The sequence below is a fragment of the Plectropomus leopardus genome, chromosome 19 (genome assembly GCF_026936395.1).
Source record: "Plectropomus leopardus strain MGB_pleo_1.0 chromosome 19, ASM2693639v1, whole genome shotgun sequence".
NCBI lineage: Eukaryota > Metazoa > Chordata > Actinopteri > Perciformes > Serranidae > Plectropomus > Plectropomus leopardus.
In genome coordinates this window covers 8,198,391-8,224,886 of record NC_142194.1, presented here as the reverse complement: position 1 = coordinate 8,224,886, position 26,496 = coordinate 8,198,391, and the positions used below count along the sequence as shown (strand labels likewise).

Here is a 26,496-nt window from a genome sequence, read left to right as displayed (position 1 = left end):
GCTCATGAAGGTGTTTGCGAGGAGATGCCCCTCGTGTCGTGTGACCGCTGCTATAGTGACACTACTCATGCTAGCTGGGCTACGTCTAGCACAGACAGACAGTGAAACCATGGACAGAGAGGGAGACAGCATGGTTTCATGTGGGTGAGAGAGTGACCTTTATGTCCAAAGAAAAGTGTCTGGGCCTCAGAAATACTTTGGCTTACTGACAAGTAGAGCTATTGTTTAGCAGCAGGTGTAAGATTAACAGTCGTGATTATTGATTATGGTTTGATCCATTTGCTATGAAGTATTAGAAGAGCGTCTAATGACTACAGTAAGCAAAGAGGCACCATAAGAGATAGCGATGAGAGGTTAAGAGATGGTGATTTTAGAGACAATTTAACAATAGACAGACTAACTACAAGAATTTAGAGGCTTTGGTTTTCTTTAGAGATTTGTTTTTTCAATAGTCATCTTTATTGCCTTTTAGTGTTTTTTGTCCATCGTGTACAACAAGAGCGCCACCGCTCACACACGCACGCACACACACGCACATATATTGTAGCTAGCTAGTCCATTTCTATTGCATAAAACAGTCACGAGGCCTGTGGATCGAGAAAGGTCGCCTCGTCTTAAATAGACAAGAGCACAACACTGCCTTCACTGCCACCTTTATCGCGGTGACTAAAACAGTAGTAGCTACACACCTTGAATAAAAGTTTGAAGTTTACATGGAGACACTTCATCTATAAAAAGCATGTCGTAAAAATAAAAATTTACAAACTAAAAAAAAAAGAAAAAAAAAAACTACAAGTATTTCCAAAGCGATCTTGTTCCATAAGCTTCATATAAGCACTTAAATCCTTAAAATCCCTATATACAAATTTATTTTGCAGCTAAATACATGGTAACAGCGCCACTCCGGCGAGGAAATATATGAAAGATGTAAACAGTCCCAATGATAAAGTCCAGTGGGCGACTGATAAGACCACAAACAACAGTATTTCATACAAAAGAGCTTGTAACACAGACTTCAGTAGTTATCACACGCTGTGTTTTAGTAGTAAAGACCAAAGTTCATGTTGAATTGAATGACCTTTAGATAAGAAGACAATCACTGTTATGTTAAAGGTCCAGTGTGTAGGATTTAGGAGGATATAATGGCAGAAACATAACATAATAAGCATGTTTTCTCAAAAAAACAAACATATCTAGATACATATTTTAAAACAATATCGAACTTAAAAATGTCATAAAAAACTGACCAAAACTATTAATTTATGCAAATCTTACAACTTTATAACTGATTAGTGAAACCCTTGTTTGTTCATGTTATTGCATGTTTATTACTGAAATAATGGTTTGTACTTACTTATCTCATTAGTTGCATTTGTAAATTTTGGTCATTATTTGCCACTTTCTATAAAACTGAATGTACTGACGAGTGAATGTACTGTTTCAAAACTGTTCATAAAAAGTTTTAAATAAATCACCTGAAAATAACAACTGTACCGCTGTATATTCGTTATCCTGGAATGAGCTGCTCATATCTACATAGGGAGCTGGTCCTTGTTTACGGAGATCGCCATGTGGCACCGCCATGTTTCTACAGTAGCCCTACATGGACAAACCAAACACCGGCTCCAGATAGGGCCATTTGCATTTTTGCATTACCCTCCATGAAAAGAAGGTTGGAGAAACAGTTTTATCTGATTCACAATTGGCTGTTCAATACAAATATTTGACAATTCAGGGTTTTTTTTGTGTAAAATTTTAAAGTTCGCATGGAGTTTACTGGGATGTTCAGTTTGAAAATGACATTCACCTAATATAGTGAAGCTTACATCATAAACAGCGGATCAAGAGTGTGCAACAGAATTTTTTGTTGGCTCTAAATATCAAACAAAAGCCAAAGACTGAATCACATTATGTTGTTGTGCACTTCAAATTCACCATCTTCAAGCAGAAAGCCGAGGACAGTTATTTCTAAGTTATACAAAGTCTCTCGTCCTCCATGCCGCTGCAGCATGTCTGCAGCTGCCTGTACCAAAGAGCAACGTGAAAGAGAGGAGCACTCACTCCGCAGCATAATCTGGGGATCAAAAAAAAAGAAGACAAAAAGAAACCGAAACAAACAAACAAACTGACAACTCCACGTAAAGTAATCTAAGTAGACTGAGGGGGGCAGCCCTTTTTTATGTGAAATTGCTTTATTCAGTGTTTTTACTGTTTTACTGTTTCCCTCCTAAACATCTGGATCTAAAGTTCTCCAAAGAAAAAAAAAAAGTGAGCACACATTAGCAGGTGCTGAGCTAATGGCCTTGTTCCGATATGCCAAACAGTGTTTACATGAAACTGTTTTATTCAGTGTTTTTACCGGTTTTAATCACCTCACTATATTTTGGAGAGGAAGAGACCTCTGTGGATAATTCTTCCTCTTACAAAAACCACCTGAATGTCTGTTTAAAAAAAACAAAACGAAAAACAAACGGGATGCACCCATATGCAGGTGTTTTGCTAGCGCTGACTTATAACATGAAGCTGCTTTATTCAGGGTTTTTACCAGTTTAAATCACCTGGTCTGTTTGTTTTGGAGAGAAAGAGACCTCTGCTAATAATTCAGCTGTCAGCTGTATATAAAAAAAAACAACAAAAAACCCTGCACAATAAACACTGGAGGAATTCTAACCTAAAGAAAATTTAGCTGGTTGCAACCTACAATCCTCACCACTAGATGCCACTAAATCCCACTAAATCTCACACACTGGACCTTTAAGTGTAATATAGTCATTGGGCACAACACAGGATTTAATTAATAATAATAATAAAAAACATTTGTGGAAATCTACTGGAATGAAGTTGGGTATAAATAAAATCTCCCACAGTTATTCATAGGGTCAAAAGTAGTAGTGAAGAGATAAAAACAAACAACAACAGAAAAAAAAAGTTTCTGAGAGAGGACTCCAAATCCAGAGTCACAAGGACCGAGTCACATGAACGGAGCGATCCATTCTAATTGAGAGGGTCCCGGCCTGCAAGCCGTCCAGTTTATCTACCAGGCGAGCAAAGATAACCGCTGCAGCTGTCACCCCTCACATAGTTCCTCCCAATCTGCTCACTTAGTTGACTTTCACTGCAACAAATACCGTTTCACATTTTACACTGAAGCTGCTTCAGCGTGTGACCTTTTTCGCCTGATGCGGTTACTTCTTTCTACAGGCATGCCGTTTTACAGACACATGTAAACTGAAATTGGTCCATTGGTCTGCATGCACGCACACTAACACACACACACATACACATAAAGTGGCTGGTGAGCTAACTAACCTCTGTCTGGGGTCACTACCCTTTGGTAAGGATGGATTCTCTTGTCGTGGCGTCGTACCTTAGTGGTCATGGCACCTGCTAACAGCCATTGACATCGCCAAAACAGAACACAGAAGGTTACTCATCAGAAAGACATCAAACAGTCCACCCATGGCACCAACATCAGGAATATACGTGTTCAAGGCTGAAAACAAGTCAAAACATCTCGCTTCTAAGAGACAGAACTCTTGTTGTTTTTGTGGTCTTCTGCTCTCTAAAGAAAATATTAATCCAAACCACTAATTTCTCACTAAGCTTCACTAGTAGATTCAGCTGTAAGCAAAGTCACTCTATAGCTCTGTGATTAAAATAAGCTTTAACATATATTAAATCACAAACAGCGGCGCTAGAATACCTATGGGTTCACTAAAAATGTGTTAAAATTACAAGCAGAAGCTCAACTATTAAAAAAAGTTAAATAGCTGTCACACCACAACACTAGTCTGCTAATACAAAGAGGAAATTAACAGGAATGGACACTTGACTACAGAATGACTGTCGAGGAATCTGTCATCCTAAAGTATGAACAAACTTTGCTGTTTGCTCTGGGGGACAAGTATGTAGGGGAGATAGAGAGAGAGGAGGGGGGGTCTCTGCAAGCCAGTCCGTGTGTGTGCTAGGAAGAGTTGCTATCGCTTAGCCTTTGGTTGGGAAAGCCATACCTGCGAAAACACAGGAAGAAGGGACTATTAGCCCACCAATAAGCTTCAGCATTCATTTACATATGTTGTGGATGTATTACAAGAGCTGGATATGGCTGCCAATTTGTCCCAGTGGGAAACTGTGATACTGCAAAGGAAAATCCCTGATAATTTGCATCTTAACTCGACAATAACAGAAAATATATTTGGTTGCGTTCAAGCCACATAAAGCTTCAGGTTTCGCTCAGATTTGGCTATTTTCAAAAGCATCAAGTAGAGGAATTTTACATAGATCCCCATTTTTTTTTAGCTTTTTTTACCTTTATTCAGACAGAACGGCTTAAGCGTGAACGAGGGAGAGGAAGAGAGAGGGGACAACACGCAGAAAAGGGCCGAGGCTGGAATCGAACATGCGGCTGCCGCGGCGAGGATGCAGCCCCTGCACATGGGGTGCCCGCTCCACCAACTGAGTTTATATTTTCATGATCCATACTGTTAAGGGGAAACTTTGGTATCTTTAAACTCTATTTTCTCATGTTTTTGTGCTTAAGATGTTAAGATGACGGCGAAACGGGCTACGAAGGAATCACTTTGAGAAACTGTGCACCGTCAATTCACATCCCCTAAAAGTGTTTCTTTTTGCCACTGACAGGCTCAAATTATTATAAATGTCTGACTCCATTACGTAACCAACCTCATAGAGTAATGCAACATTTTTTTTTACCAGCTTTCATCTTTTAATTACCATAACACTTTTAATAACAGTCTGAAAAAGGTATAAAAAAATGTTTAATTTCTCTATGAGGTCATTTATGTAATGTCACCAGAGATTTTTTTTAATCACAATCTCATTACTGGAACAAATTCAGAAAAACTCTCCATTAGTAACTTGGGCACAAAAACATACTTTAAAACTGATTTTGGCATTGTATATATTTTCCCCTTCTTGTTTGTTTTTTATTAACTTTTTATACCGGCACTCTCTCTACTTTGTTTTGAGACTTCGGTCCACTGCTATGCTGGTCTCTCTTATAAAAGAGATATAAATAAATACATTAGCCTGGCAAGCTCACAGTTAGTAATGGACTAAATCTGGCTCTTGAATTTGGCAGCAGTAAGCTGTTTTATGTGTAGATTGTAAGATTAGGTTGAATTAAGTGATTGAGTGATTGCATACAAAGTCACTTTAAAGTGAGCGATATGAAGCAAAAGTGCATCCATGTGAGTTCAAAATGTTTTAAACTTAAGTTAAAGGGATAATTCACCCAAAAATGAAAATTAAGTCATTATCTACTCACCGTCATGCCGGTGGAAAGTTGGATGAAGTTTTATAGTCCACAAAAAAATGGAAACCGGAGTTTCACGTGAAAAAGGCGCTGAACTCATCTCCCAAACAACTGAAGCAAATGGTGAGGAGGATTCAAACGTTAAAAAAAAACATAATAAAAACACAAACTGTCTCCATACTGCTTGAGTGAAGTAATCTAATTGTCCCGAAGCCCCGACATGCCTAGTTGTTATGAAAAACTTCACTGGCGCCATGTTTTTAACCTTGTTGTAGCCTGTACAAAAGATACTCCTGTAGCTCCTCGTGTGGGAGCTGCTTTCATGTAAGTGTGCTCGTGCAAGACCAACGAGAGCTCGCGGTGTCTGCATGCAAGTGTTTACATGCTACCCAGAGGCTCTCACCACACATCGTAGTTTTAAATCCAACAAAGGGTCTTATTTCTTGCTGCTTACTCCAGAAGTCTCCCTCTGTGTGAACGAAAGGCTTCCAGGTAGCATGTAAACACTGGCGTGCAGATAGTGCGAGCTCTCGTTGGTACACGCATACGTGAACGTGGCTCCCACACTAGGAGCTACAGGCTACAAGGCTAAAAATATGACGACACTGATGTTTTTCAAAACTACTTCGCCCGTTGGGGCTTCAGGACACTTGGATTACTTCGTATGAGCAGTATGGATACGTTTTGTGGTTTTATTAGGTATTTTTATAAACGTTTGAATCCTGGTCACCAATTGCTTCAGTTATTTGGGAGATAAATGCTTTTTCCCCGTGAACCTCCAGCAGTGTTTTGAAGACTATAAAACTTCACTCGACCTTCCATCGGCATGACGGGGAGTAACTAACGGCTGAATTTTCATTTTTCAAGAAGAGAAGGACAAAGAAGACTGCAGGGAACTGACATGACATGTTCAGTCGCAGCGCTCCAGAGCACATTCGATCAGAAAAATCTGTAATGTGCGACTAAACGTTTACCTGGTGCTGCTGACATTTAGGGTTTTTTTTCCAATACACAATCTGCAAAGACCTGACCCCTACTCTGCCTCTAATTGGCTATGAGTCTTTTCTTTTTCTTAATTTTTATTCCCCCCGTTATACAATTTTTGGGGGAGTTTTTACGTTGTCGATGTGAGGGTCTAAGGATTGAGGGGTGCTGTATGCTGTGAAGTCCTCTGAGGCAAATTGGGATTTGTGATAACGGGCTTTATAAATAAAACTGACTTGACTTGAAAATTAACTTATGTCCCACCACCTGTCTCTCCTGTCCCTGGTAAGACACTTAATGTATGTATGAGAACTGACAAAAAAGGTAACTTTAAGAATGTATTACCCAGAGAAAAGGAGAATTCAAAATAAGATCTCTTCTTCGTCCAGCCTGTTTCTCCGAGACATAACTGAGCTCAGTTTAACCACAATTTGAGATTCTGACCTTTTTCTTATGCTTCTTAATGTCAGCTTCTCAGAAAAAGCCTTCCTCTTGTCTTAGCCTGATTCTTATCTATCTTTATTTGAGGTAACAGTAAGACCAAAAAGAAAACACATTAATGAGCCTGCAAATTTTCAGAAATTCACCCCAGTAATCAAATTCAAGATTCAGCTCTGCGTATTTTATCTAATATGAGACTTGTCTCACTTCTGAGAAGCAGAGGAGCCAATTTATTATTTTGCTTCTTATTTCTTTTAAGGGGGGGTTTAGGAGAGACAGATCAGAAATTTGTATCTCCAAATAAGAAGCTGATTTATTTCTGATGAGACAAAGGAAAGAGTGTCGTGAGAAGTGAAATTTTTCACTGGGTGCTGCTGCGCCAAAAGGTGCCAAAGAATACAGTGGGTGCACCTAAATTACATGCTGAAAAATTAGGCGCACCAGAGCAACAAATGTAGAAAGTTAGTCTGGAGCACCGCAGCTGAACACAAACATGCCATTGTTTCATCCGTGAAAAGCATTTTTACAGATAATGTCTGTGCAGTTGTTACATTGGCTTTTGTGGATTCACAAACACCAAGTTCACAAACAATCAAATGGTTAAATTTGTCATAATTTGTTTTGCTTGCTGTCTGAACACACCTTTATAGAAGCAGTGTAAGCTTGGGTTAAATGCAGAGCTTAACTGTTTCACCAAAAACATTTTTTATCCTCAACTTCCATAAACAAACATGTCAATAAAACAGTAAACAAGACAAATTATGACTCTTTATATTATGAATTTTTAGATTAGGTAGGTTTTGTATTTGGAAATCTTTCTTAGAGTCTAGAAATGCTTTTTTGTTGTTGTTATCCTTCACAGGACAAGTGGGCGGGGTCAGTTTTTTTGTTTTTGTTTGTTTTGGACGTACGCACTTTGCGAGCAACTTCAATTGGCGCCCACTATCCAGTTCTCATAATACATCCATTGACTCGGTATGAAATGATGAACATTTGCTTTTTAAATACCTAATACTCCAGTCGAGTCAATCGGGTATTCCAATATGGAGGGCGTGAGTGTGTAGGGATACTCGTAGGGCGTGTAGATGATTCCAGATTCGGGCCCTTGCTGCACCAGCGCCGGGTGCGGATTGCCTCCCGGCACGAGGGCGGAGCTCTGGATCTGACGGATCAGAGGCATGATGGTCGGCGTGGTGACGGGGGCGGGGTTGCGCAAGGTGGGAGGCAGGACGGGCGTCGGGCCTGTGATGATCCGAGGCGCCTGAGGGGTCGCCAGAGGGAAGCCGGCGGTGGCTGTGCGGCACATACAATAATGCAAGTATGTGCACACCCACACGCAGAGCGCACACACGTACAATAGACAGGGGAGAAGAGGAGAGGACAAACAGTCCATTTAACAGCAGAAACAGAGGCATTGTTCATATATACAGTGGACTCCTGTACCGAGACCCCTCCTTTGTCACCCACCAACCCTCCTCCACATGTTAACTGTGATGTCATCCTTACGCGTCTTGACATTGGCGTCTCTGTAGGTCCCGTTGAGAATCGCCAGCTCCATCAACTGCATTTTCTTCAGGTTGTCCTCCCCCTCAGCCTACACCAGAGCAGAGCAGCACAATCAGCTTACTTAGCGAAGACCGTCATTCAGCAGTTTGACCACTGAATGAATTAACTGTTGTGGGAGTCTGGTTCAGAAAGTCAGCAAATGTTACAGTACGCTCAAACTAATTATGATACAAGAGGGAGAAAAAAGTCTGTTTCTTTTGTTTGGCCTTTTTTTTTATAATAATAACATGAGCTGCAGTTACAGGGACAATATTTCTTCTATCTGTATGAAATCACGCTGATTAGAGATTCCATTGTAACTGAGTAAAGTGATCAGATAGGATTTGTGATAAAATGCCTCAAAGAATTAATCAGACTATAAAAAAAAAAAAAGTTTTAATCTGCTCCATGTAAACACAGCTGAAAAAATGAGTTAGCACTTCAGCAAGCCAAGATTTTGGCTTAATTTCCTTACAAAACTTGTGAAGAAGGCAATGAGCAATGAAGGAAGAAGGAAGGTAGGAAGGAAGAAATGTTCCAAAAAATAGCAAGTAAATTGTAAAAGTACAAGAAAAATGCCAGAAAATTAGTTAAACAAAAAAAATCTAAAAAAATACCCAATGAAATTACCTGGAAAAAGTGTATAATATATATATATATATATATATATATATATATATATATATATAAAATTCTGTAAAATAATTTTAAATAGGTAAATATGATAATTATAAATATAGTTTTTCTCTGGCTATTTCCTTTTTTGCGTGACATTTTTCTCCAGCTTTTTAAAAATAATTTTCTAAATCTACAAATTTCTCGCATTCATTGAACATTTCTTACCAAGTTGCTCATTGCTTTTTTCTACATGTTTTCAAAAGAAATCACACCAATGTGCTCAGCATTAAATGTTTTAAGCATTTGTGAAAGGTACATTAAAGCAGCACAAGAAAAGTGACGTCACTCCAGTTTTCAAAGGGTTAAATTACAGAACATCATCATGCCAGGCTGTGCCGAAAACAGCTTCACAGCCTTGTTGTGGTGTTGTAGTGAAGTTTATTTTATAGCCTAATGTTGACTTTTTACTTCTGCCAATTAATTTAGGCTTCAAAAATCCTGAAAGTGGTTTTCATTTGTGAAATTATCCAGCTGAACATGTGTAAGCATCAAAGCTTATTTTCTGCAATGATCCAAAATCCAAAGGAAAAATCCCATAGGCTTTTTGGCGAGGGAACCAGGACAACATTAACTTCCGGTTTGGCCTACAGAAAAACGCCATCTCTGGAGCACTCTATTGTCTGAGATGGAGTTGAACAGACGTCTTACACAGCCTCTCCACCACACAGCACATATCCAACTTCTTAGCTCCGGTTACAGCTCGGTGAAAAGCCTGACTGATTTACGGTCGGGTAACAAGGTCAGCGGGGTTAAACTAACACGTATCATTAACTTCACCCTCCACACACATTCACACTCGCAGATTAACAGGTGTTCAGCTCCCGATTGCCTTTAGTCACTTCTTACAAGTTTAAACTTCCAGGGTTGGCTGACGCTGTGATTGGAGCGGAAGTGACGGCTGATTGCCGCAATAGAAGTCTCCCCCCCTGCTGGTCTTTTCAATCGGTTTCAATTGTTGCAAATAATGCAGAGGGGGAAAAGGAAGGAGCCTAGTCATTTTCTAAATTTGCTTTTGTGCTTGCAGTTTCGAGGCCCTGTGTGTATATGTGTCGTATCCGTGGTCATGTTTGTGCATGCATGTGAGTCCGTAGGGTGGTGGTGGGTGTGAAGGTGGGCAGGAGAATGTGAGAAATGTTGAGGAGTGCAATCAAAATGTCCTCTTGTGTGAACGACAAAAAAAACAGGGGGGGGAAAGGAATACTGTAGCCAGTAGTTGGGAATGAAGTGAGTTGTGAACGAGTGAAAGGAGTGATGGAGTGGGGAGAACAAGTGAACAGACTCTCCATTCATTCCCTCAGCCTTTCAAACAACCCGGGGTTACCATGGAAACCCCTTTATGCGTGTTCCCTAATTACCCTAACCCCTTACACATACTCTCTCATACACACAGAGACACACAAAAAAAGACACACACAGTTTTTTGGACTGACAATCCCCTTCCCCCTTCCATGCATACCAACACAGTGAACTCTCATCCAGTCACACACAGCTCCTCCATCACTCCAGACCATAATATTCAACGCCGAGGAGATCGAAGCGATACTCACAGCTGGCACCAGAAGTTTCTTGACCTCATTGATGGCCCGCTGGAGTTTGATCTTGGCGCGGTTGTGCGTGTCCTCCACTGTGATCAGGACGTGGAGGTCCTCGCTGAGGTGCTCCCAGTTGGGCTTCCCTCGGTTCATCTCCTCCTGAAGCACAAAAACAGTTTTTTTTTAAGAGCTGCGTTTGAATGCACCACATAAGCTCGGTCCATTACTGGCACAGAGGGAGCAGGATTTCACTCTTCTTCTTGTTTGGCTCGGTTTTTGGATCGGCCTCAAGCTGCACACAAACATGCTCAAGGCTCAAGGTCGTGTAACGCAGCTTTATCAAGCTCATGAAATAAACATGTTGCTCTTCAGTGGTTACACAAGTTCGGTGTTGCATTTTATTGATTTATTTTATCTGTTCCCTTCTTTCTCTCGCTGGCGCTTTATCAGAGCGAGTGCTGACATGATCAGTCAGTCAATATTCTGATGTTTACCCAAAGACAATAACAGCATTTATGACTGAGTCACTGGTTGTTTTTGTTGCTCTCCTTCCCCAAAACTGATGCACATAGTTGCAATTATCTGTTTGAAACCTGCAGCAACTGAACTATTGTTGTGCAGCTTTCAGATGTCCTTCTTTCAAAAACAGGAAAAAGGCCAAGAGCAACTTGATTAGAAATGTTCCACAAATTGCATGAAAATGAATAGATTTAGAAAAGTATTTTTAAAAATTGCTAGAGAAAATGTCAAAGGAAAAAAAGCACAGAAAAAGCTAGGAAAACAATATATTTATTACAATTATCATTAGTTACAAAATTATTATATTTTTTATGAAGCATTCTTTCCAAGTCTCGTTTGTTTGTTTTTATCTCTTCTTCTTTTTAATTGTTTTGTTATTTCTTCTAATTTCCAGGTTATTTTCTTGTAGTTTTTACTCTTTTTTTTTTTTTTGCAAATGTTTAGGTTACTTCTTCATTTGCTGCTCATTTCCTTCTTCCTATGTTTTTAAAAGAAAATCAGGCAGATTTTCTCAGGTTTCTCACAGTTAAATTTGTGCTCCAAATATTTTAAATATATATATATATATACACCATACACAAGCTGGCTTAGTTTCTTTTCTGTTTCAGCTTCTTGGAATATTTAGTATTTTTTTTTCTAACCTTCATCAAAATTAAAGTCTCCCCTTGACATGTTGTATGTATGTAAAAATGCTAATACCAGTACTTGTATTTTGTTTAACATGGATTTCCCACATGAAAGTAAAAGCAAACTGTAAAAAAGAAAAAAAAAAGGGGCTGGAAGCAGATCAACTCTTTCTCCCTCACTGATAAATTCTGGATTTGGCCTTAGGTTTTGTTTTCCGCTTTCTTCAGCGTTGCTTGCAGCAGTAAAAGAGCAGTGTGCATTAATATAGCTGTTACGTTAGAGGAAACATCAGAGAGATTCAGCCAAACATGTTTGAGCCTCAGATGAAGAGTGTGTTGTGAAGCATACTATAGTAACTGTTATGATGTGGTTTTTGGAAAACAAAGAACAGAACATCAATAACACAAATGAGAGCTGCAGAGTCAGATTACTATTGTGGCTAAAGTACTGGAGTACTTACTTAAGTAGTAATCAAACAATCTAAATCTAAACCGATGTAGTATATTATCACAAAACGCTTAAAGAATCTTATGCGACAATAATGAATTTGTGCGCGTTAAACCGAGCATTTAAAATAACATGAATTATTCTTTATTTAAAAAACAGATATGGGTTTCAGGTTCGGCCATGAGTGATCTGATGGGGAATTTTCATTTTCATCTGCAGCCGTAGCCATTACTTAAACCACAGGACCAACTACAGGCGTCTGCTGATGACCTCTCCTCTCTACCTGTCAATACCGATGAGCCGCCCGATCTGAGTATGCGCAAGGCAGAGGTACGGGAACACCACTTCGACAAACAAAACACACACAGAACTGCACAATCCCAGTTTGCATTATAGAAAAGCTGAATTCAAAGCCAATGTAACGCACAAAGAGAGCCTTCATATAAATGTAGCAGAGTCAAAAGTACAATATTTGTATTTCAAATGTAGTGGAGTCATAGTGATAAACCCCCCCCAAAAAACCCCAAAACCAAGTACAGATACTTAAAAAAATGTACTGAAGTACAGTATATAAGTAAATGTACTTTGTTAATGCTCCTGCCTGCTCAAGCTGGATTTCTGACCATTAATATGTTTTCTATTCCTGACGATTGCTGCACAATAGCTTGACTGTCGAGTCAAACTGATTGACAAGTTCGAATCGACTCGTGGGCAAGAAGCTCGTGTTCACGACAGTGCGAGATGTAAACATTAACGGCGTCCCCCTGAGATGAGCTTTAACGTTAGCTAGTTTACAGCAAAACAACTGAGATAAAGAGACAAAATATGTATTTTTTGTTTTCAGACGAACTGTCCCTTTAACAAATGTAATCCTATATGTTTAATCTGCACCGAAACACAAATTTAAAAATGACAAATTACAGTTTTATGGCGGTTCAGCTGCCAGTTTGCTTCTTCAGGAGTGGTTGTTGGATGGTCCAACAGCTTTTGTGAAATTCCATGACTTTCCCAGGTTTTCCATGACTGTGGGGACCCTGGACGGGATAACCGTCTCTTTAGCTTTTGTGGTCACTTTTTAACCCTTTGGAATTTGAGAAAAATGGCTCGATTTCTTTCTTAAACATGGGAAAAGGGCAAAAAAAAATCACACAAAAACTGTAAAAAGAACAAAATAATAACCAAAATTTAAAAGGGAAAAAATAAAATAAATAAATGACCCAATAAAGTGTTAAAAAAAAAATTCTGTAAAATAATTTTAAAAATATAAATATGATAGCTATAAATATAGTTTAGGAGACATGTTTCCCTATCTTTTTAAAAAAAAATCCAAAGCTCCTAATATCTTGCAATTTGCTGAGCAGTTCTTGCCAAGTTGCTCATTATCTTTTTTTCACCATGTTTTCAAAACAAAGCAAACCAATTTGCTTAGATTTCGAAAGTTTAAATGCGTCTGAACGCAGCAGAAGAAAAGTGATGTCGATTCCAGATTTCAAAGGGTTAAAAGAACAACTGAGTGCAGCATTATGAAGTTTTCCAGGAGAGATTAGCCATTATTCCAGTATTTTAACGATATCATCTCTATGACCGCAGACTTTTTATTCCACCTGCGAGTTTGGCCGTTCAGACCAACAATAAACACCATTTAATATCTGGATTTTAATTTCCGATGTCGGACTACACGCTGGACGAACTACTTCTCCATAACCTGACCTTTATGTGCTGGAACTATTTCTTGGCTGGACGCAGTGACTTCCTGGCCAGAACAGCTGTTTCCCCTTGTTTTTTGGTCTTTATGCTAAGCTAGGCTAACCATCTCCTCCTGCTTAATATTTAACACGTGAGTTATATCCATTGTCTCATCTGAATCTCGGCAAAAACTTTTTCCCAAAACGTCAAGCTATTCCTCAAAGTACAGCTTTATATTTCACAGCCTGAACTTATAAAAATAACGTTTAGTTGCAGTCCCAGTTAAAACGTCCAGCTCGTGAAGTCTCCTGCCTCAGTGCTGCGTGCTGGGACATTGTATCCTCTGTGGATGTTTTGTCAAGTGAGATGTATCATTTTGAAAAACACCAAAAGTCAACATCTTTCTCTCTTCTCCCCCGTTGCCTCCCACTGTGTCTCTGTTTTCCTTCCTCTCTGTCTCTCTGTGTGTGTCTCTGTCTCTCTGAGGGGCGTGCGGGGTAGGGAATGTTCTGGAGAGAGAGAAAAAGATAGATAGAGAGAGAGAGAGAGAAAGAGAGAGGGGAGGGGGAGGAATGCTGGACTTGCTCCACCTGCCGTTTGGAAAGCTTGAGCCGACTCCGTCCAACAGCAGACACCAGGGGAGAGGAAGGGGGAACAGATGGACCGAACACCAGGACAGAAAAACTGACAACCGAAAACTCGTTTGGAGAAAAGGGCTGGACAGATACTGTATAGATAGATAGATAGATAGATAGATAGATAGATAGATAGATAGATGTTTTCTAGATGTCGGAGGACTCAAACTGAAATCGTTTCCCGATCAGTGGGAAACATTATCATTAATCATTATCATTATTTCTTGTTTTTCCTTGTTTTTGCATCTTTTAGATCCATATTTGAACCCAGTGAAACGATTTGTTTTCGGTGCATAAAGAACTGCAGACAGTGGTGGCATGTAACTAAAGTAAGCAATTTACTTAACTGTACTTAAGTAGAAATTTGAGGTATTTGTGTTTCACTTGAGTATTTTCTTTTCGTGGTACTTTTACTGCGCTGCATTTCAGAGGGAAATGTTGCACCTGTTATTTCACTGCATTTATGGCGGCTTTAGTTGCTTTACAAATTGAGATTTTTTAATCTTTTGGGCTTGTTCCCTTTATTTGATAGCGCAGAGTGTACGTGTTAAAGGGGGAGAGAAAGGAGACGACATGCAGCAAAGGGTCGAGGCTGGAGTCGAACCCGCGACCGCTGTGGCGAGGACTCGACCTCTGTACATGGGGCGCCCGCTATATCCACTGAGCCGCCAAATTGAGATTTTTGCTTAAAAATATAAGAAGACTTTATAAAACACAATGTTCTGCTAGAAATAAATAACCAAAAAGTTTATGCAAGTACGACTGAAAAAAAAGAACGATAATGAAATGATTAATCGATCAGCTGATTGACTGAAAATTATTTGCTGACTATTTTGATAAACATTTATTTGGGTGACTTTTTTTTGTTTTATATACTATATATGAGTGTTGCTTTCTGCATTCGGTACTTTTAATTTTAACACTTGAAGTTCATGTTGCTAATTATACTTATTTATTTTTACTTAAGTAACATTTTTTGGCATTAGTACTCCTGACCTGAATATTAGGACGTGTTTTCGTCCGCTCCTGCTTCAGGATTAATCTCTAAACTCATTTAGAGCTGATGGGGTGACTGCTTACGCTGCTCATGTTTTTCCTCAAGAAAAGGGAAATCAGGAGTCGTAAAAAAAGGAAGAAGGAAAGAAAAGGGAAATAAAAGCGAGGGAGAGGGGCCCACAGAGACTGCTTATACATGGGGCCCAGAATTTGGTACTATGCCATCGCCACGACTCTTAAACAGGTTTTAAGATGTTTCAGTCACACAGACTCAATATCGCTATTAAAAAATGTTCAAAGCATTACATTTCTGAGTGTATATTTCTCAGCTGCTGAAAGTGAGAACATCATGTTTACATTTTTATTGTTTGTTTGTGGTACTGCATCTTAAAATGCGACCGATGTGAAGCATATCGACCACCATGAGAAATATTCACGAGACGGCTGTGAACGCAAGAAAAAGAAAGTCTTTTCTTCATTAATAAAGATTTAAAAATAATTATTAACTATAAACTATTATGTTAGAAAGGGTTGCTTATGTTGAGCATCACTAGTGGTCTTCTAATGAAGCAGCTTTTTTTAATTTGATGACTTGTTTGATTGATTGAAACTGAAGTTGTGAAAAAATTGTGTCTATGCTTTTATCGCTCCATCAGGTAAATGGCGTCATTGTGACAATATAATTATTGCCGCGGTCACGTCTGTTTATGTAATGATGCAGTGATGATGATGATGATACTGATGACATATCATTCAATCGCTACACCTTTGTATCTCTGTTCTGAGGGGCAAAGGGGATGTTAAAAAAAGAGGAGTACAAATAAAAAATGAAATTGAGCCACGATGTACGAGTGTGAAGGATTCCCTCTATTAACCAAAAAAAAGTCGACTTTTTGAACCATGCTAAAATGAATGGAAATCGATGGAAATCAATATCTGAGTAGGTGTTGGGCAAAGTAAAAAAGGCAGTTTAAAGGAATAGTTTGAAATTTTGTGAAATAGGCTTATTGCTTTCTTGCAACAATTTAGATAAAAATATCAAAACCAGCCTCATTTCTTTATTATAAATGTGAACCTACAATCACAGTTAGCTTAGCTTAGCATAAAGACTGGAAACTGAGGGAAACTGCTAGCCTGGCTCAGTCTAAAGCTAACACAGTCCACCTACCAGCACCTCTAAAAGCCGCTAATTACTCACAAACTAACACTTCAGGTCTTATTTCTTCATATCAGCACAAAAAGTGCAGTGTGAAAATGTCAAATTAGTTTTAGGGAGGTTGTGTGTGGGTTGGTCTTGGCCAGGTGCAGCATCCTCCTGGAGTCTGTGGGTACAGGATTTTAATAATTTTGTTTCGTAGGACAGAGCAATGCTAGGTGTTTCCCCCTGTTTCCAGTATGTATGCTAAGCTAAGCTAATGTTCTCTGTAGTTCTAGATTTGTATTTTGCTTCCAGATACAAGAGAGGTTTTGATCTTATCTCCTAATCATTAAAATATGGAAGCCCTGAGGGTCAAAACAACAACATTTCAGAGATCACATTGACATTTCACAAAAGACAACATTTAAGAAAACTTTGGCAATGTTGGGTTTTGTGAAATGTTCGAGGAAATACTGTGTTTTATGAAGTAATGTGTTTTCTGTGAAATGTTGTTACATGAAATAATGTGCTTTCTGAAATGCTGCTGTTTTGTGAAAAGTTGTGCTTTCTGAAATGTTGTGTTTTCCCAAAATGTTGCTGTTTTCAGAAATGTTGCTGTTTTCAGAAATATTGTTTTCTGAAATGTCGTTGTGTTTTCTGAAATGTCGTTGTGTTTTCAGGAATGTCGTTGTGTTTTCAGAAATGTGTTTTCTGAAATGTGTTTTCTGAAATGTCGTGTTTTCAGAAATGTCGTTGTGTTTTCTGAAATGTCGTGTTTTCAGACAACTCGTGTTTTCTAAAATGTCATGTTTTCTGAAATGTGTTTTGTGAAATGTCGTGTTTTCTGAAATGTTGTGGTGTTTTCTGAAATGGCGTTGTGTTTTGACCCTCAGTGCCACTCCATCAAGAAAGCAAGAACTTTAAATTTTTCCGACAGCGAAAGCATGCACAACATCTCGTGTGTTTCCAGGTGCGTATACCTTCTTCTTGTCTCTCATGGAGCCTTTTCCTCGCACCATAATCTTGCAGCCGGTCTCCGCTTCCAGTTGTTTGGCCGTCAGTCCACGCGGGCCAAGGATCCTCCCTACAAAATTAAACTGCACAAAAGAGCAAAACAAACACATTGATCACTTAATTTCAAAGAAGGCCAGAAGGAAGAGAGACACGTTTGACATCACAGACTGTCTTTTAACAATGTGTGTGTATTTGCACTTGCTGCCAGCGAGTGTTTGTGCATCTGTGATGTGTTACTAAGAGAGACAAAAATAGCTCATTATATGGGTGCTGCCTGGTGCTGGTGGCATAACAGGACAGCGCTGTTCTCTTAACCTTATCTGTCACTAAGACTGAGTGATTAACTAGACAGCTGCCCCCCTGTTTGTGTGTGTGTGTGTGTGTGTCTGTGTGTGTGTGTTTCTTCGCCACTATCGCTGTCTCTCTCTCAGTCATTTGTCTCTCATATCATTCGTCCAGCGTCTTTCTACTTTTTTTTAAGTCCACATATGTTTAACCTAATGTTGCTTCACTTGCGACACACACGCCGCGGCCTCTGACGATGACCCTCAACACGCACACACAAATCCAGATAGAGGAACTGCTCTCTAAATTTAACCTTGATCTCAACCGTTTTCCACTGTGCGTCCTGTTAGCCTCCTGTCATGTGAGCGAGGACAGCCTGTCATTGTATTCGGTGATTGGCGAGCTGATGCGTGGAGAAAATCATGTGAGCACATTCAATCTGGATCAACGCTACTCATATTGAAGTGCTTAACTGTACTTGGCATCAGTAGAGATGCACTGGTCTCTTAACTGCGGTGCACTTGTCTTTATATTTGAGGAAAATATTTAATCCACCTTTTAAAGCTATTAGAAGAATTTACAGTGAACTTATGGCCCGAAATTGTGTCACAGTGAGGGAATATTGACTTTTTTACTATTTTTTTCAGTTCATTATTGATCTATTTTAAATCTAAATTACCTCACTGGGTGTGAACAGAGATGATCTCACAATGAAATCAGCTCTTAGATAAAACTGAAAGCTATGATTTAAAGTCTTACTGACTCTCTGGCAGCCTTTCTGTAACTTAGAGGGGATGAAGTGACCTGTTAAAGTAAACAGAAACTCCTCTGGAAAAGGTCAAAGGTCATGAATTTGTCACACTCACGTCGGGGTACTCTTTTACAGGCACGTAGAGCTTCTCCTGCAGCTGAGCCACGGGGCCGATAGCTTCGGGAAGCTCCTCCATGTCGCGCCCGTTGAACATGCCCCCGTTCACCGTGTCGTTGTACATGTCCTTGCGTACCCTGCCGATTTCTGGAACACAGAGAAAAACAGGGTTAAAGTTGAGTAAATTTAAATTCGGACGTCCATTAAAAGTGTCAATGAGCAACCACAAGTGTCACGTTTCTTGAGGCTGTCCGTTTCCAGGGACGATGACTCACTGTCACCAGAATTACAGGAGGCTCTGAGTGTTACAGACGGACACACAGACAGACAGACAGACAGGGGGGCAGGGAGACAGTCACAAGCATTCTGCACCACATTGTAAAATCTAACCGCTGAATGCTTTGCAATCAGGCCTCCTTTATAACTGACGATTTCTTTCTTTGTATTTCTTTCTCCAACAGCGATGAACACAAACAAACACACACCGCTCCCCCCTTTTCATTCTGTAAATAATACATGGAAAAAACATGCATGTCAGTGGGGGTCACAGTGACCTACTCTACCCACCAGAGTTTATGTCAGCTGGCACAGGACAGTTTATTCAACAGCAACACACACAAGCCATCAAAACTACAACAGGGCTGCAACTAGCGATTATTTTTAAATCATTTTGTTGATTAATCAATAAAACTTCCAGTCTAAAAAATGCAGCCCAACAATATGCAAATCACATTTTGTCTTAAGTCCTTATTGAACTCTTCAAATGTCTTTTATTGTCTTCCTAAGATTCTGGATTTGCTTTATCGCCCAACCTTAGGGCTTCAACTGATTGTTTTCGCTATCAACTAATCTTAATTTTACAATGAATCAATTAATCATTCAGTCTATAAAATGTCCCCCTAAAAATCACATTTTTTCCATTCCTTGTTGACATCCTCAAATGTCTTTGTTGTCTGACATTAGGGCTGTGACAATTATTTTATTAAAGTTACTAATCATACCATTTTATGATTAATCAATTAATCATTAAACCTACAAAATACACCTCACCAAAAATATGTAACTCACATTTTTGTGTCCTTGTTAACTGCATCAAATATATTTTTTTGTCCGACCAGGATTCAAGATTCACTTTATTGTTTTAGATTGTGACTTCAACTAATGATTATTGTTTATCATAAATTCATCTAATTATTTTCACGATTAATCGTTTAACCTACAAAATACCCCCACAGCCCCACCCCCGCTGACATCTTGAAATGTCTTTTTTTGCCTTATCATTATTGTCCAACAGGAATGAACAGGATGAAATGAATCATCAGTTGCAGGAACAGGACTGCAACTGATGATTCATTTCATGATTACTTGATTAATAATTTAGTCAATAAAATACCCCCCAAAAAATATGCCAATCACAGAGTCCTTGTTTACATCTTCAAATGTATTTTTGTCTGATTCACTTTACTGTCAGACATCAGAGTTTCAGCTAACAGTTGTTTTGATTATCAACTAATCTTCCTAGTGATTTCAGAATTAATCAATCTATAAAGTGTCAACAAATTGTGAAAAATGCTCATCATAATTTCCCAGAGTGGCATCTTCAATTTGCTTCCTTTGTTCATGCAACAAACCGAAACCCAAAGACTCTTCAAAAACACTCAGAAATGACAAAAACAACAGCAAATTCTCACATTCGAGAAGATGGAACCAGAAAACTTTTGACTTTTTTGCACGAAAAATAAAACTGATACTATTAATTGATCATCAAAGTAGTTGGCATTTCATTTTCCTTAAACCAACTAATCAGTTAATCAACTAATCATTGCAGCTCTATCCGACATTGTAGGAAATTTGGATTGGGCTTCCACCCATGCTGCACACATAAAACACAAAGGTAAAACAGCTAAAAACAACAGCCCCAAACTCAATTTCAGTGTCCAAAGACATAAAACAGAAAAAAAGCACACTGGAGAACCACAGAGTTGTTTGCTTTTTGGATTAAAAACTACTTAAACTGTCAATTTGTTCTGCCTCAGGTTTGGTGCAGAAGCACCGTCATAAATCAGTCTGTGTTTGTCTGCCTGTCTGCTTGTTTAGTGTTGTCTCAATGACCGACGCTAGCCTCTGATGCCACTGTAATGACACGCTAGCATAATAATAACTGACTGCACCACACAAACACATACGCAACGCATACACACACACAGACCCCCAACTTGAACTCCCACACACACATACATAGACACACACATGGCAGAATAGCTGCCTCGAGGCACAAATATCATCTGACCTAAGCAGGCTGACAGGCATGTCTCCCTGCTCAGAGAGTGATAAGTCTGACCATAATAACTACAGTCGGACGCTATAATTACAGCCACAGCTTCAGCGACAATGATGATCCTCTAATAACCCATTCTGACCTGTTCCAGACCAAAAGTGACAATTACAAAAAAAAAAGACCACATACATGAACAAACAAATCTGCACAGACATGCAGGACCTTTGTCACACTTCAGTTGCAACAGGCAGGAAAATGAGAAGTGAAAGAAGAACAAGAGGGCGCAAGGAGAGAGAGCGATAAAGTGGGGAGCTGTATCAGGCCTTATCTCAACACTTGAACCTGTCATCGGTTTATATATAGACCGGACTCCACCGCAGCGTTTCCAAATATGCTACAAACATGCGCCCTGACAATATGTGTGACTGGCAGGCTTTCTTATTACCCCCACAAACTTTTTTTTGGTACGGTGCCCTTGTCCACATTACTCAGGCAGGAGACACGGCCAGGCCGAAAATGAGCACGGTACAATGCCTTTCATTCTAACCGAGGGTGTCACATTATCATGTGTGAGGGATGAGTGCGCGCGGCTGTCAGTCTTGAACACAACTGGAGATGTTAGGTCGACCTGTTTGTCAGGCTGTAGAGGTCGCCTGGTATGAGAGCAACCTTGCTGCGTCATGAAGCTTGTCACAGAGCAACAAAGTCAGGACCTCAGTGATCCTGATGAGCAACAACAGGAGCAACAACAGGCCTTGGAAGCTTGCAGGAGCTGACAGTCAAAAATGGCGATTTTAAAGATAAAAATAGAGATTTTAAAGCATTTGTTGCAATGATGTGATGCCCATATTATGTCATTTTCTTCCAAACCGCTTGTGAAAAAGTTAGATATCAACATGTGCGTTGATTAGTTGTACAGACAGCATGTTAAGCTGCCTCAAATCAAATATTTTACACGGTGACATGCTCTCGTTCCAGCTCAGGGATGGGCTGCAGCATTCACATAAGCCTGCGCATTAGGTCACTGGGAAAGACTAACAACTGTCTGTTTGTTCCCATCACCAACTGCCTGTCTGTGTGTGTGTGTGTGTGTGTGTGTGTGTGTGTGTGTGTGTGTGTGTGAGTGAGAGGGAGAGAGAGAGACACAAAGTGCTCATCTGCTGCTCTCAACAAATTAAAAATGTGACTTAAAGCAAAGAAAACATCCTATTAAAACTTTTATTTTGAAGTTACAGCCACAGCTCTGTAAAAGGACGACTGAAACCAACTTAAATGTAGTGTGTAATAATGTATCATGAGCATTAGTGGTGGCCACAAGTCAATATTATCACGATACTTAAGTCACAAAACAATCTTAATGCGATTTTGCGATATGCAGAGTAGCAAAATGACAAGTACTGCAATTTATTTTCAACTGTAAATTATGTCCCCAAAGGAAAACTTTGTAACTATCTGTTTAATCTCATAAGGTAATAATGTTTATCTCACTGAGGGTGTACTCGTTTGTTTTGGGGGGTTTTTCTGAACAATGGGGGGACTGGAGAGTTTGAAATACTGGGCGTACACTTTTTAGTTGAGTTTTTTCACACGAATTTGGACCTTTCTGTATCAATTGAAAGGTGGAAATGTCTTTAATTTATTCAAAATAAAAGTCGATTCATGTTTTCATTTTGGGGGACAAATGCAAGTTTAGGGGGATGTGTCCTTATGAATCTCACCTCATTTTTAATGCAGAAAAATGTATCTAGTGGAGTGAAAAAGGATCTGATTATATTATTCTAGCAGGTTACCAAAAGTTTAATATAAATTTACAATATCAACTCTTTCTACAACATAAAAATCAAAACATGGCGCCCCTGTATCGATACAATATTGCCATGGAAAATATCGCAACACTATGCTGAATCAAACTTTTGCCAATCCCTAGAGAACTTAAACTCAGATTTCGGGAGGGACACAGGCCACATGTCCCCCTGAATATTTAAAATAAACACATGTGTCCCCCCCCCAATAAAAGCATGAAAATAGCAGAGGTATATTATTTTTGCTAAATTAAAGACATTTCCACCTGAAATTGATGCAGAAAATGCATAAATTGTCGGAGTGGGGAAAAAATCAATACAGTGTAGTATCACAATATTGTTGTGAGTGTTTATCATAAAAAAATTTGTATTACAAATACAAATTAATCTTTTGGTAGCCCACAACCATAATAAAATCAACTGTTTTTTTGTCCACTGCATTTTACTGCAATGAAAATGACTGGAGTGAGTTAAACAAACTGAAAACTTTATCTTATTAGATAAATCTGATTTTGGCAGAATTTTTCCTTCGGGGACATCACAATACATCGCGATATAGGTTATCGTAATACACAGCATATTTCAACATGTCTAAAATAGCAATAATATTGTACTGGGACTTATGTGTGATGATATTATCATATATGGGGCCTCCTGTGATTCCCACCCCTGGCAAGCTACCAAAAGTCTAACTTGTATTTGCAATATTTGTACTTTCAAAACCAAAAACTCCAAACTTGGCATCTGTGCATCAATACAATATTGCCACAGAAAATATCCCGATACTAGGCTGTATCGATTTTAGGAGGAGACGCAGGGCACATGTCACCTTCAATATCTAAAATATTTGCATTTGTTCCCTACAATAAAAGCATAAAAGTAGCAGAGGACTTCTTTTTGACAAAATTAAAGAAATTAAAGACATTTCCACCTGAAACTGATGCATGAAAGGCACAATTTGGTGCACAGAATATCAAAAAAATTCACCAAAATAAGCTGTTTCTGTTTTTTCCCACCCCTAATGAGCACAGATGTAGATTTCGGGAGGGACAGAGGGCACATGCATTTGTCCCCCCACAGTAAAAGAAAAAGCAGCGGTGGACTTTTACTTTTAAGACAGTAAAGACATTTTCACTTGCACTAGACATAGAAAAGGCCCAAATTGGTGCATCAAAATTCACCAGAATGCAGGAAATTAAGTGTTTGACGCTCAGTATTTCACGCATCCCCTCCCACGTTAAAAACAGTATTTCAAAATGTTTAAAATCGCAATAATATTATATCATGACTTAAGTGTCAGGAGGCTACCCACCCCTGGTAAGCTGCCAAACGTTTAATTTGTGTTTGCATTATTCATAATTTCTGTAAAAAAAAAATCGATACTTGGCATCCATGTATCGATACAACATTGCCAAGCAAAATACGGCGATACTATTCTGTATTGATTTTTTGGGGGGACATATAGCATAGCAAGGTCCCCTAAATATTTAAAACATGCATTTGTCCCCCCACAAAAAATCGATACTGGGTAACGGTGTATCGATACAATATTGCCACGGAAAATATGTTTTCTCCACCCCTTTGGCATGGGCGTAGATTTCAGGGGGGCATGTCGCCCTCAAAATTTAGAACAGTCGCATTTGTCCCACCACAATAAAAGCATAAAATTAGCTATTTTGATGATCTAAAATAAATTTCCACATGAAACTGATGCAAGAAAAGCACAAATTGGTGCAGAAAATATCACGATACAATACTGTATCATTTCTTTACGACTCCTGATGAGCATAAACATAGATTTTGGAGGGAGGGGGTGCAAATCCACATTTAACTCCCCCTGAATACAAGCATGAAAGTACCAGAGAACTTTTATATTGACTAAATTAAGACATTTCTTCCTATAATTGACACAAAAAAGGCCCAAAGTGATGCATAAAATTTACCAGAGTGCAGAAAATTAAGTGTTTGACGCTCAACATTTCCTGGGGGACATTTCAAAAGTGTCCCCTCCCATGTTGAAACAAATCTACGCCCTTGAAGAGCATCTCTGAGCGTTAGATGACATTTGTTTCCTTGGAGCCAGGGAGGAATTCAAACAGTTCAATAAGTCATTTTTATGATGAACACTTACAATTAAACTAGCCAGGAAAGGGTGTTTTCCTCTGTGGTGTAACAAGTGGTTTAAAGAAAGGGGGTAAAAGCCCCAAACTGAGGCCGAGTTACCTTCATCCAGCAGCCGCTCCAGATGCGTGAAGATGCCGCTGAAGTTGGGCAGGGAGCTCATCACCTTCCTGTCGTTCATCAGCTGCATGAGATAGTCCGGGTTGGACTTGGGTCTCTCCTTCACCTCTGTCTCCCCGACCATGGCTGCAGCTTCAGCTGGAAAGTGACCTGGCTAGTTGAGAAACTTGTGGGGAAAATCACGAAAAACAACCGCCCCGACAAGCGATGCGAGGACCCCAGGGGTTTCCACCGACCCGCTGACCGCCCCTGTTAGCTAACTCCGCTCCGGTTTAATCGACTCCTCTTCGGTTAACGCTTCGTGTGTGTGTGCCCTCTCCTCTCCGGTCCCCCCCTGTGTCTCTCCAGAGTTTGAAAAAGTTCCTTTTTGGGGGGAGTTTGTCTGTTTTTCACACTTCGCGCGACACTTTCACGGACTCCACGCGCTTCTTTTTCTAAAAAAAAGAAAAGTACCATCAACTGGTGTCCTCCGCCCCGGCTGCTCCGCTGTGTCCGCCCGGTGTGTCGGTATTCTGCAGCGGATCGGCTCCTATCATATGATTACAGTACAGCAGCAGCACGAGTGGGCTGTCGGGAGCGCGCCGCGCGTCGCCGGTATCATAGGGAGGGGAGGAGGCTCGTGCGCGTCCCCTCACAGCCCCCGCCCCGCCTCTCTCGCGCTCACGCGCTCAAGCACGCACGCACACACCCTACGCCCACAGCATGACAATATAACAGCTCTCTGCATAGGTATGCACACCTGCTACTGTCCATCAGTGTCCTGAAGTGTGTGTCCAGGTGTCCTCGAGATCTTCACCAAAGTTTAGTTTTAAAGTACTTTTACTTCGGTTTACTTCCTCTATTTTATGAAAATTTGGCCAACACTTCAAAACAAGGGTGTAATTTTGGTTTAACAAGTGGAGGGGCACAATAAAAGGGGGGTTTGGGGGTTCTCCCCTTAAAAGATTGCAATTTAAATCCCATTTCCTGCATTTTTAAGAAGGCAGTGGTTACCAAAACAAATTGTGGGGAATCTAAGAGTTTAATACAGGAAATAATAAAGTTAGTCATCATGCTAAATCATGCCACAATAATGCTTAATATGCATCTCTCTTTCCTTCTCTTTTTTTTTGCTGTATATTGCAGCAATATCAGCAGCTTAATTCAGATTTTGAGCCAGAATTGGACAGCTGGTCAAGAAGCAAAAAATAAAAAATAAAATTAATCAAAGCTGTGGATCTCATATCTGTGAAAATGGCTGGTATAATATAATTATAAATAAAATAAAAATACATCAATAGATCAGCTGTAGTCACAAACATATGTCTTCTTTTCATGTAGAATCAGTGTGAACCCAGCAAGCTATTTTTGGTTCTAAAAATGTTCTGAGTGGTGCAATGCCGAGGTAATGTTTTAGTAAAGTTTTCAGCAGCAAGTTTTCTTTTAGTTCCCAGAACATTTTTCTTTAAGTTAGGGCAACATGTTCAATAAACATAAAAAATGTTGATGTTATTTTTGTTTATTTT

At 39.5% G+C, this 26,496-nt stretch overlaps 1 protein-coding gene across 6 annotated transcripts in view; it reads right to left on the bottom strand.

Annotated features, from left to right (window-relative positions):
- The window catches only part of qki2 (QKI, KH domain containing, RNA binding 2), a 29,288-nt gene extending 3,730 nt beyond the window's left edge, over positions 1 to 25,558 (bottom strand). Inside the window, exons 1-8 of one of the 6 annotated variants that reach the window (XM_042507331.2) lie at positions 24,974 to 25,558; positions 18,669 to 18,817; positions 17,484 to 17,600; positions 10,471 to 10,614; positions 8,207 to 8,294; positions 7,709 to 7,993; positions 4,011 to 4,034; positions 3,310 to 3,387 (exon numbers count right to left, since the gene is read on the bottom strand). In XM_042507331.2, coding sequence (XP_042363265.1) covers positions 3,310 to 3,387; positions 4,011 to 4,034; positions 7,709 to 7,993; positions 8,207 to 8,294; positions 10,471 to 10,614; positions 17,484 to 17,600; positions 18,669 to 18,817; positions 24,974 to 25,115 — 1,027 coding nt within the window. In that variant the 5' untranslated portion in view covers positions 25,116 to 25,558. Of the gene's footprint in view, positions 1 to 436; positions 4,035 to 7,708; positions 7,994 to 8,206; positions 8,295 to 10,470; positions 10,615 to 17,483; positions 17,601 to 18,668; positions 18,818 to 24,973 lie in introns of those variants that run through there. The other 5 variants (XM_042507332.2, XM_042507333.2, XM_042507335.2 and 2 more) reach the window with 5 other exon arrangements.
- Between the last annotated feature and the right edge of the window lie 938 nt (positions 25,559 to 26,496).